Consider the following 13,317-nt stretch of genomic DNA (forward strand, 5'->3'; position numbering starts at 1 on the left):
AGGTACAGTTTGTTCTTTATCCGGGCATGGCATGAAAATGAGCAATGTGCTGCTATGAATTAACTAGCAAAACTACTTTGCTTCCACTTTACACAGGTAGAATATAGAGCACATGGTCTCTCTTCCTGTTTAGTGGCTTTGTTTGACCCCAAATTTGGTGACTAAATGCATTGGACTGGCCTCTATCAGTGTGCCAAATTATAAAGTTGAAGACTGGAACAAATTTGTGGGCTGTGGAAAACACATTTTCACTAAAATCCAAAATGACAGCTGCATGAATTAGGGGGACATGAAAATTTTCAAGCACCCACCTGGAAATATCCCCTATAATTAGCAAGATTTATTTTTCTAAGGCAAACTGATCAACAGTTCTTAGCCAAAACATATTTTTGCTTATTGTAGCACCCCCTACTAGGACACCATTTTTATTATGCTTCCTTAGAATTGGGTCTTAAGTCCTGCTACCACATTTGGTTTTGATATATCAAAGCTTTTCTGAGATATGGCCTTACTTCCAGTTGGGTGGCTTTGTCATGAAATTCATAGGATGGCAGTGGCCAAACCATTTGACTTAGGATAATTCTTTGAATAATTTTTGGTCCCAACCCTATCTACATCATGCACTCCACATTTTGTGGTGATTAGTTCAACAGACTAGGACGAGTTTGCATATAGTAAGTATGTTTTCAGAAAAATTCTAAATGGTGGAAATTACCATATGGATTAAGTCAAATTTAGGCCAAGGGGTTCAAAGGTTATAAGCAAAAATGTATCTTGAAATTTGAACTGATGGTGGCACTAGAGGGATGAATTGACCCCAAATGTGGTGTATGCATAGATTGAACTGTCATCTTTCGATGTGCCAATTTTCAAAAAAAGTTACCAATCACTTCTTTGGGTTGCCATAGACTCCCATGGCAGAGAGTATAATAATAGTAATAATAGTGAAAAATGCTAACAATTACAATAGGTGCATACACCTTTGGTGCTTGGTCCTTTTTAAATGATTCAGATGACTAAATGAATTTCAAAATATAGATCTTTATCATGTCCAACTTTGCCATGAAAGGAATAATCCTCTAATATAATCCCATATTGTGCCTTTTGTTGCTTTGGTTAATTTCTACAATGCAAGCAGGCAGCTAAATATAGTTAAGGGGTCAATGCTGAGCAGCACTAAACGGGCTACACTTGAGCGGGGAACAATACCAGAGCTACCAAAGGATCATGTGACAACACTACAGTGAAAATATTGTTTTCAGTTTCTGTCCTTTATGGGTGCACATTAAAACATGCAATAAATATATTTACCCTGCAGCACATAAAATGGGATTTCATGTCTGGAATGTACAGCAAGGGCGTTTTCAGTAATTGTACACTGAGACAAAAAAGAAGTGTGTTTCAGAGTGACATTTCATGTTGATTTCAAACTGACATCAGGGGATGGCTGACTTCATAATGTGAGGTTGACTTCTAATCTTCCTATGTAAAGTTCACACAATTCCTTTATTTAAACAAAATAAATGTATTTCAAAAGGCCAGTAACCAATCATTCATAAAGCATATTCCAGTTATTCTTGAAACATGTCCGCCAGATAAAACAAGGTTTTTGGATAAAAAACATGAACACAATGTTGTTTTAAAAACTAATCAAAATGTTACCTAGGACAAAAGCACAATCATGTATGATTTCATGTTGTTTTATAAAGCAAATTTATTATATGATATGTGACTGGTGCCTGAAAAATGTCCTGAAGCAAGTCTCATGTATTTTAAACATCTGAAAAAGTATTGTAAAATTAAATATTATAACTATGAAGAGTCTTTTTAAATGAAAAAAAAAATCAGGAATAATAGAGGGCAACTAAAACTCAGAAGACCCCTTTACCGTTTCCTTGTTTTTCCTCATAACATGAGAGAATTCTGGCTCTGTTTTTTATATTTTTCTCAATTTAAATCTATTAACACCTTGCATGTCACAACCATAGTGTATCAACAATAAAATGACAAAAAAACAACATCTTTGTAAAATGATCTCTAAGAAAGCCTTAATATATAATAGATTATATAGGTCATGTGCATCAGATGATAAACAAGATGGCTGCTGTGAGAAACACATGTGATCATGAATTTCAATCGAATCTCATTTTAATACCCTCTCAACTTAATAGTCTATAAGGTGTTGCTAATGATTATCCATCATATATATCCATCATAAAAGAGCTGAAAAGAAATGCTCTTCACACTCACAAAAGAGGCAAACCTGTATGACTGCATCCAAAACTGTCTTTGTCTAGAAAAATTCTGAGAAAGTATTACCTCATGCATCCAGTTCCTGAGTTTGGCTTGACATATATATAAATAAATAAATAAATAAATACATAAAAATCAAAGGAAGCCCAGGTTCCTCCCGACCATCTCATTAAGTGTTCAGAAGTTTTTGGAAATCAATGCAGGGTTAACCACAGACAAAAAAGACATCATCACCAGGGAGAAAGTAAAGTGTCAAAGGATGAGTTATTCATCCTTCTGTGCACTGCGCCCATTTTACATCATACCTCCAAGAGCCTCAGATTGAGAGATATGTCAGTCTCAAAACCATGAGAATGCAAAATTAATACTTGAGGTCCTAAAGTCATTCAATGCTGTGGAAAGTAGCAAGTTTGAAGAGAGTTTCCAACTTCTGTGTTGCTCTCCAGTGAGTGAATCTTGTCTTTTATGGACCTGGTGTTTCTCCAGAGAAGGGAAAACACAGGTGGAATGGAAGCAGTGGAACCACATTGAGGAGTGAACAGAGGATGTTCATTTTCACACCAAACTTGGAGAAGCAAGCTGGTACTCTTTCAGAACACATAATTCTCTACCAAAGGGACCAAAAAAACTGATGACTCAAAATACTTGTAATAAGTTAATTTTGAACAATTTTATACTGTAAACATTTCCACGTCTGATGGTGTTGACAAAAACTGAGTGCTGTTCCAACAAATATGCAATTACTTTAAAAAATATACTGGGAGGTTGTACCAAAACATGTTTAGACAACTATAACCTCATTTAATTAACAAAGCTGTATTTATAGATTTTAAAAATAATCTAAATATTTTTTTAGAAAATCAAAACCTGTTTTGTCCCTAATCTGAAGAATTACTGATTCATTAAATGAGGGTAACAGAATTAATTATATGCTGTGTAGACAGATATTGTTTGCAAGGTGGCACCTAAGATCATACCAAGAATCAAAGGTGCAAAAGGTGACCTGTTCCGGCTACAGTGTATTTACCAGCAGGATGAATACTGTTCCTCCCAAATATTATTTGTCTTATTGAAATTCTTTGATTGAAAACGGACCCCTAGGGTTCTTTCTAGTGAACTTGACTGTTCAAAGAGAAAAATATATCTGTGATTACTTACAGACAAGAGAGTACTCGAACAATTATTCTTACAAGTAATCATAAAATATAAAGAAAAATATCTGGGTTAACTTGAATGATCTTGTCTCAGTTTTCAGTGACCTAGCTAAATTTGATGCTAAAATTCACAATTAAGATTAATATTGTACCTTTTTCTGATCTTATCACATCGTTTAAAATAAACTGCCAATTGGAGTATTTGACATTTTAAAACCGAAAAAGCCTTTCTCGGTTGTTTTTGAATAAGTGGCATGAAAATAACAACAATTTTATAACATCATTACCCAATAGAAAAGTTAAACAGTCAAATAAAACGATACCGTTGATGTCCGTTGATTTATAATGAAACTACACTATGCAATCCACTTTACAGGTAGCCTGAATTGCTTGAATTCACTCCTCTTGCATTTGAGTGTCAGGTTAAAAAAAAGAAAGAAAGAATGGTATCAGTGAAATTTATTCTGTCAACTGCCACCCGATAAACTACTTTGTCAAAGAAAGGGAAAATGGTGTACAGTGCCTTATTGTGTTATAAACACAGTGATGAAGAATGCCTTTTCCTTTGTATTATAAACCTTTATATACAGTTCACATAAGTTCTATCTTTACAACATTAAAGGCACACAAAACAAATATATGTGAAGATATACACAAACCAAAGATGAATAAATATTTTAAATAAATCTACACTGGCATACAATAAAGCTGTGCTATTAAAAAAGGAAAAGTTGGCCACAGATGTTTAGTCCAAAAATAACATGCTATTAAGTATCATTCATATATGCATGTTTCAACATAAAATTACAGATGATACTAGCATAGTTGTTTTCTTCTAGCAAATACAGTAGGGTATATGTGTTGGTTATATTTTAAAACAAAAAAATATTACGTAACACCTTACTTAAAGCCATGTTTTTAGTAATTTAAACACATTCATAATGTAACATAACACATTCAAAAAGCATTCAAAAATGGATATAAATACTTATAAAAAGGCATATTACTGTTATGTTTATTATGCATTATGACTGCCTTATGAAGCTCTCATTTATAATGCATTAAAGATGTCATAGACAGATGCAGTACAAAGCATCCTTAACACTTATAAGTACCATTATAATTTGTTGTAAATGTATTTATAATGCATATAATGCATATAATGCATCAAAAAGCATTAATAACGGATTATTCACATGTCTATAATGCATTATGCCTTTTGATAAATATGTATAGCCAAGTTTATGAATGCATTATTATTTGTTATTATTTGTTATGAATGCATTTATAAATTACTAAAAACATGACCTTAAGTATAGTCTTACCAAATATTATTCAGCAGTATTAAAGATTGTCATGCCCAATGGTATTCTGGGTAGTGCAATTCTTATCATTAAAAGATATTACAGTAAATATTACCACTATATATACATACACACACATTACATATTCATATTCGCAGTAAGTGCTTTTCTGACCCTAGACATTCAGATACTGAGAAATTCAGGAAAGATTAATTTTACCAATTTTTGTAATTCATTTTTAATTCTTAGTTTAAAATGCAAATTCACAATATATATGATAACTTGCTCATATTTGCATTGTAAAACTAAAAATGGCATGTTATCTGGTATTCAGTTTCATCCTCCATGTAACTTGGCATATTTATTTGTTTGTTTGTATGACAACTGTTTCTGAAATTCAATGGAATAATACCAATGACCAAGAAAGACAGCTTGTGGGTTTGCCAGAATACAAAACATTTCTCATGAAACTACCTAGATAAAAACTTTCTGCAGGTGTGTGGACTCTTTTATTAGTTTTCAACCCCCTTTTTCAACAATCACCTGCTGAAACTGAGTTCAAATATAATATTGATGCTTTGGATTTCACAAGAATATGGAAAGTACATTTTAAAAGAAACCAGTTTCCAAAGGCACTTTATATATATTAAAAAAAAAACTTGTAAATATATTTTTTCAGTTACATGTTGTCTGATGTTCCAGGACCTCAAGGTAGTCAGGCTCTGTCTGTAAATTTGCTTTCAGTTCAAAATATTCATTTTTTGTTTGTTCAACCATGACTTTTCTTGGTCTTGTGTACATGATTGTCTCCATTAATTTCAGTTCCTCATGTCTTCCCTGACCAGGAACATCCAATGTAGGCTGTAGCTGGGAGATGTTCTTCCTGAGGCACTCTGTGATTCCAAGTTGCTGGAGCTCCCTTTCACACTCAATAATGTTCCGGTACAAGCAGTTTGTGTCACCGAGGGTAACAAAGTCTGATGGGTAGTCTGTCACAGCTCTAAATTTCATATGTGATCCTGTAAGGGGTGACTCATTCTTCTTCTCCAGGAGAACCCTACAAATATGCTTTGGCTCCACCATATCATGCTCAACCAGTTCTTGCTCTTTCTGACGAGCACAATAGGTGGGATTTCTGCACACCTGAATTATAGGGCTGCATGTCGCCCCATCATACATGTCCATTCTCGGCCTTGATGCTACATGATGAGTGGTTTTCTGGCCAAACATCCTGTATTGCAGGTGTATAGGACTATTTTCCCTAGGCTGGTCCTCGACTTGTTCCTTCATTGACTTACGTCGACGGTGCAAGATCAAGACAATAATTCCAGCAGTACAAAAAACAATAATGAGAAAAAGGATCAACAAGCTAAGAATTAACACTGAAAGGGGGATGGTGTCTCTGAGAGAATGAAAGAAGCCCCTCATGGTGTTTGTTGTGGTAGAAGTGGTTGTCACATCTCCATTATCCTCCTCTGTTGGCACAAAGCTGTATGTCACTAGGCTGGGGCATATGGCGTCATGTCTCAGAGTCCTCAGTTCCATCTTGGCTGTTTTCCTTGGGGAGTGACATAAAATAGCACCCACTACTGTATCTTTCCCAAGCTTCTCTACCCATTGTTTAAAGCCAATCAAGTCACAAGTACAGTCCCATGGGTTTTCTTCCAAATAAATCTGCTCCAGAGAATCAAGCTGATCCAACACATCGTTAACAGGAATGTGCATGAAGAGATTTTTCCTCAAATTCAATTTGGAAAGTGGCACATTTTGAAATATTTGTGATGGAAGAGTTTGCAGGAGATTGTTGTTTAATGACAAAAGTTTGAGATTCGGCACAGTGTTAAAGGTCCCAGGGAGAATGTCTTTAATTACATTGTATTCCAAGTACAAATACTCAAGGTTATGGAGTCCAACAAACATACTTGATGATAACTGATTAAGTTTGTTGCCATTCAGATACAACTTATTGAGATGGCCTAAACTGAGAAAAGCTTCATTATCTATATAATAAATTTGGTTGTTTGCCAAATTCAGTAATTCTAAACTTTCATATGCCACAAAGTCATATTTTAGGAGTGTTTGAATCATATTTCCTGTCAGTACAAGCTTTGTTGGGCTCTGTAATGGTAATCCAAGATCAGAGATCTTTTGGATACCTTGATCCTGACAGTGAACTAAGAAACCTGCCATGGGATAACTATGGCAAGAACACTGTTCAATACAGAACTTCCCCGGTACAAGTGCTGGTGTTGGGATCTTCCCATGATCCGTCGCTTTTGGATTTTGCAGGACTTTTGGGGTGGCCGTCACTTCCATGTCTGATGGCTTGGAAGGTTCCTCCAGGTCAGCATGAGAGGGACACAGCACATCCTTCTTCACCTTGCCCAAAAGGCTGCCCTTTAGATGTGGGGGGGCAACGCAAACCACCTCACTGATGGCAGACAATGTGCGCATATTCTCCATCCAGATTTTTAGAGGCATTATCTCACAATCGCATACCCAGTCATTGTCATCCAGCAGCAACTCCATAATGCGGCCAATGTGCTCAAGAAAGCCCACATAAGGAAGAGACTGCAGCTGGTTTCCACGCACATCTAAATGGGTCAAGGGCACAAATCGAAAAATGTTTCTGGGCATAAACTCGATTGAATTGTCATTCAGTATGAGAACTTTTAGCCGAACAAGCTTGCTAAATGCCCCAGGTTCAATAACTCGAATAAAGTTTGTATCTGCTTGAAGGTACTCCAAATTGACCAAGCCTTGAAAAGTGTCCTCTTTTAACATGACCAAGAAATTTCTGTTGATATGCAACTTCTTAAGTGAGCTAAACCCACTGAAAATTCCTGGCTCCAGCTCTTGTATACTGTTAGCTCCAAAATGAAGGGAGACTGCATTCCTGAAATCACTTAAGTCTTCGGCGTGCAGCTCCACTAGGTCATTTTTGTGCAGATTTAGGTGGAATGGAATGGCTAGTGGCACTTTGATTTCGGAAATTCTAGTAATATTTCTTTGCTCACAGTTTACATATAAAATACCATCTTTTTCTGTGCAAGTGCACAAACTGTCGCATGATGTTTTCGCTGATGGCTTGGAAGGATGGATGCTTTGAGAGGTAGCAGAAATAGTAAAGGAGTAAAAGAAGATCATGCAGGCCAGCATTTTCTCTTCGATGTCTGAAAAGACAAAGATTTTAATTTTTTCTATGCTTCAATAATAATTACTGAAAGTGCAGGGATTATCCCTTTGTATTTATGTACAGTTCACATAAGTTCTGTTTTTATAAGGATATATATATATATATATATATATATATATATATATATATATATATATAATGTTCAAGTAAGGCAAATAGCACATTGCAAACATTCATGCTGTCAAGAAGTCAACTATAGGCATAAGTGAAGGTAGGCTGAGCTTACAATGAATGGCAAGGTATACGTGTAAGCAGTTTTGGAGCAGGAGGTACTGACAACTACACAACTACATGTATAACTATTAATAAAGTAAGAACCTAACAAGACTATTCAATGGCCAGTAAGTGCAACCTAACAGGATTCAAACAGTTTATTATGAGCAATTATTAAATCCAAACTAGACAGTCATTAATCACAACCTCTTCACATTAAAATTAAAGACTATTTATTTATTGTGTGAAACAAACTAAGGAATGTGCTTATTAAACACATTGTGTCATATGGGAAAATTGGCTGTGTTAACTGTAGGAAAAATACAGCTGACAATTACAGCATGGGCATAAGCTGAAGGCAAAAAATGACAAAGGAAGCAGTTTTTGCTCTATTTTAAGAATGAAATGGAGCTTCAGTTGAAGGGAACATGCCTCCTTTTGAATGAAGTGAAGCTTAAAATCAATCCCTAATGAACATAAGCATGACTATCTCATCAACAACATTTACTTAGCTGGCAGGTATGATTTAAGTGCTAATTATGATGAAATATACTAATGATACTTGCCCCCAGCCTAGGAGAAGACTGGTAAACAAGTGCAGTACAAGACTCAGTATGCCAAACTTTATGCATCACTAGTGATTTGTCAGTACCAATTTGTGTGCACTACAGGTCCATAAACTATATTTGCTAAATAGAATTTGAGTGTTGCAAATTACATTTTGTAGTGATACAATTATTTTTGAGTACAGTACGAATGCATTGTTGATTTTAATATTTGTACAACACCAGTGGCTTTTCCTGTATATTACTGTAAGTCAGGGGCATCAGTAGACCTATTTTTGGTGGCTGATAAGTCCCCCCCCCCTAGTAAAGACTCAGCCCCCCACCACTCGTGTTTAACTACAGTACGCCCGTGCTGTAAGTCATAGGAACAATAAAGAAAAACGTTTTACAGCTCCTACTTTTAAAGGTCAGTGAGTAGTATACTGTACCTTTCCAAAATTTTGCAATGAATCATAATCTACCTCCACTCTTATTTGTGTGTACTTTTAATAATTCCCACAGTTCATACAGGCTTCCTCTGGGCACTCCTGTGTCGTCTCGCAGCTCAAAAACATACTCATATGCTATGCAGCCACTGTGAATTTCCCATCGTTTATGATTTTGTATTTCCCATCCAACCATCCTGCCATCCATCCATCATACTTCCATCCATCCTCACATCACTTTTCCTGGTCAGGCTTGTAGTTATAGATAAATAAGTAGATAAATAAATATGGAGGAAAAAAACATGAGTTTTAAGCATCTGTTTAATATTACTAGCATATTTCAAGAAACTACTTAACTGCTCAAATCATATTGTGTGGTAAGCAATAGTGCATTGTCTAAGTAATATCTATATCGATGAATGCAATCATGGATGAATTCATAAATTTAAAAATAAATATTGACTATATCCTGTATTATGATTGTTATACTTAGAGGCAATTTGTGTGTTTAATGTCTTTTTTACTGAACATTTTTCTCAGCTCAGAACATTAGTTTTGTCTGTGTAACATGTTGCAAAATGCATATTTCAGCAAAAAAAGAAATGCATCTGCTGCAATATGCAATATCTTAAATCAAGATGAAGCATTTCAGTTCACCAACTCAAAGTATGCCCTTTTTATAAAACGACCCAGTAAAAAGTGCTCCCCAATACAGCAGGGGCTGTATGAAACCTCTTGTCCCTGAAGACATTAAAAGTGCCCGACAAGAAACCATTCATTATGCAGTCAAGTAATAATGGCATGCCATGTAGCACTGATGGACAGGAAGATAGTAAGTGCTCTTGACACAAAGAGTACGTGAATGTCCACTGTTCACTGCCTTCCACTCTCCGATCTTCACCCAAGTATGGCACATACAAGCTACCTCCTATTAATTATGTAGACAATCCTATAGCAAAAAAGATTCTAAATAAACAACCATCCAAGCATGAATATGCATCTGGTCGTTGGCTGGCTTTCTCTACACTATAAATTATATCAGGATAAGTTTTAGAATTTGAGTTTAAAGTTCTACCCTAAAACTAACTGGTTATCCTCTAAGAACCATTGTTTGGGTTAAACACTTTATGGTTAATATCCAAATGATAAGCAGTTATGTCAGTTCGGCTAATGGCACTGAAATTACAATGGCACATTACATAATTGCAATGCTAATTGTAACACTACATGGTTAAGTGTTTTTAAAGACAGGAAAAACGGGAGAAAAAAATCTTACTCTTATCCTGTTTATAACAGCCTCACCTATTTATCCAAGTAAACCTTTAAAAAGCTTTCCGTTTATATATGTTACACCAATAAAAAAAACATAGGGCTGCTTTAAAGGGGAGCTGTTTAACAGCTTTGATTACTTCCATACATTTATCTAAAATGCCATTTTCTTTTCATATTTCAGTAAAAATTCTGAGCAAACACCAGAACAACATTTTTTTAGTCTTCACAATTGTCTGTAACTGGAGGCCACAGAGTGTCCTAGTGCTTGAATATGATACATTCCCAACATTTCCATTGCATTATTCTTTTTCGCCTTAGCAGCATATGGCAAACGGAGACATAGCCTACAGCAAGGAGTTGAAGGTTGTTTTCTGCCGCATGCTTGGTGGGGCATCTACGAGCAGGCAGTTAGAGGGCTGATTATCTTAACCACTCCAATATTTTCTGTCTATAAAGAATACCTGAACCAGAACATAGGCGACACAGAGGTACAGAGGTGAATTAAAAAGTAGCAATAGTACGTAGTAAGCAGCTATGGGCTGTCCAGTGTTTGTATCTTTCTACAGAGATACAACTGCAACCACGTAATCACAGCATGCTTCCTATTGGCAAACTACAAAAAGTAAGAATGTTTATCATTGCTACTCATTTAAGAAGAGGCATTTTGATTTAGTTTCTTTTGTGGAAACAAAACAAAATACGGCTCGTAAGGTTAGGAACACGGGTAAAAATATTGTACACACTTGGCATTTGTTACAGATGCATGTATTATGCATCGTGTTAAAAGGAAAAGGAACGCACATACAGGGACAGGAATGGGTGGCGCAAAGTTCAAAATTTAGCTGCCCGACTGTTCTAAATCAACAAGATCTTATATTGATCATCTTAAAATGGTTCTGAAGCTCCCCTTGGAGCCTAAACGTATAGCCAGAATGAGTGGACGTATAAATAAAACGTACCTGGATTATATTTCCGACTTTCTCTGTGTGTGTGCGTGTGTGTAGACAAACATAGATAGAATATGTCGACACATTGCATCAATGAAGTGTTTTAACTCGGCATTTATCGCAGTTATGAAACATTTTCACTTGACATACAAACACGCGAACCGTTTATATCATGTACAAATTATCACATCTACACTTTTGTGCAGCAAAACATTTGATAAATGCCACGTGTGCGCTAGTTAGAAGTATTCTGTCCATTCTTAAATGCTTTCAAAACGTCCAGTATAAACAATGTAAAACTCAACCAATTGATTAACTTATGGGACAGTTTAAGTTAGCAGATATATCAGCGTATAGGCCTACATCATGTTATTTAAGTAGAAAAAGGTGAAGTTAGTTTTGTATAATTCATATTGTAACATGGCTTTCCGGGACCTAAAAATATTTGTGCAATAAAGACACCTGAATACGGAACTTCCGGTAATACTGTCAGAAACTTGTCAAAAGCTTTTAATTGCTATATTTAATAAGCTTTGGTTTCGTAGGTGTCTTAAATATTTAGATGGTGGTGTACAGGTACAGAACTATACATAAGCAAGAAATACGTACCCGGTGTGTCGAACAGGAAGGTCAATAAATAATCCAAAAAAATGTTAAGTTTTTAAAGGACGATTCATCTCAAAATGCAGAGTATGTTTGACGTTTACAGTGTGTATATCTTCTCCATAGCTCTTGGCAGTTAAGTGCCCAGATACATGTAATTTCAACTGTCTTATATTTTCAGACGTTTCTTCTACCCCACTAAAGACTTTAAAACGTTAATATACTCAAACATTTTTGCTATAAGTATTATCCAGATTTCTTTTCCATGTAGTCCAGTTTAGTTTTTCCTTATCGCGTGCAGTTCAGCAATTCTGCTAATCCGACGGCGCCATGGAAAAATGATAAAATACATAAAACTGTTCTTCGGTGTATCCCCTTCACATTAAGGTCTGCAAAACTGGCCAGTGGCTATATAAAGCAGGCGTGACCGTGTGGACTTGTCGCAATCTAAGTCAATCCCTCTCCGCGCTAATGTGGATCCCCGATCCTGGCTGCTTCGGCTCCTCCTTCCCGAAGCTACGCTGCTGCTCCGGTGCGCCTCTGATGCCGTGAGGTGTGTAACACAACTCAGCTCTGCAGAGGTATGTGTGGCGCTGGAAGTCAGTCTCCTCGGAATTTATCGCACTTCATAAAATGCAGATAATATTTAGGCCAAATAATTGCGCTGACACTGTAATGTTTTATGTCAGCATCTATCTCTTTTTAATTAGAAACTCCTATTGATTGTAACGTATTTATTCACGAAGGCTGTCCACAATTTAAGGGTAATACAGTAAGACCTCGGACATTCGCGAGGTTACGTTCCAGAACCCGTCGCGTATGAGGAGGATTGGCGGATGTTTAATTGGCGGATGTTTAAACCCTAAATATGCTCCCAAACACTTAATCATTTAAAGCTTAGATTAATACATTACCTTTTTCTAAAAAAAAAAATGTTGCAAAAATAGAAAACAGTATCGCTTAACGGATATTTGTCACACTAGCACATTTACAGGGGACATTCTAAAACGCTTAATGTAAAAAAACTTAATTTGGTTTAATGTACCAAAATAGTGTTAATCACCAATTTTTTTCACGCATATATCTGGTCATAAAGACTTTCACCTGACAAAAAAATCAAATCGAAAATGCTACGAATGTGGACTTTAACGTTAAGCGTTTTCCCCTCCATTGACGCCCATTATAAGGAAAAGGCTTAACGTGACTTAATGTACAAAAACAGCCACGAATAATCACCAAATTTCACACACACATATCTGCTCATAAAGACTTTCAAGTGACAAAAAAAATCTAAACCGAAATACTAGGAATATGGACTTTATCTTACGTTAAGCATTTTCCCCTCCATTGACGGCCATTATAAGCAAAAGGCTTGAAGTGAAAA

At 35.9% G+C, this 13,317-nt stretch overlaps 1 protein-coding gene across 1 annotated transcript; it reads right to left on the bottom strand.

Moving 5' to 3' along the window:
• Positions 1-2,359: 2,359 nt before the first annotated feature.
• Positions 2,360-12,450, bottom strand: LOC125751977 (SLIT and NTRK-like protein 6). The gene is made up of 2 exons (XM_049031470.1): positions 11,940-12,450; positions 2,360-7,884 (listed from the first exon to the last, which is right to left on the bottom strand). Exon 2 carries the CDS (start codon positions 7,868-7,870, stop codon positions 5,387-5,389), a length of 2,484 nt encoding a protein of 827 aa, XP_048887427.1. The 5' UTR covers positions 7,871-7,884; positions 11,940-12,450; the 3' UTR covers positions 2,360-5,386.
• Positions 12,451-13,317: the final 867 nt, after the last annotated feature.

This window comes from Brienomyrus brachyistius, chromosome 1, assembly GCF_023856365.1.
Source record: "Brienomyrus brachyistius isolate T26 chromosome 1, BBRACH_0.4, whole genome shotgun sequence".
NCBI classification, from domain to species: Eukaryota; Metazoa; Chordata; class Actinopteri; order Osteoglossiformes; family Mormyridae; genus Brienomyrus; species Brienomyrus brachyistius.

Coding starts and splice junctions, on each gene's coding strand:
- LOC125751977 (XM_049031470.1), bottom strand. CDS start 7,870: ATGCTGGCCTGCATGATCTTCTTTTACTCCTTTACTATTTCTGCTACC.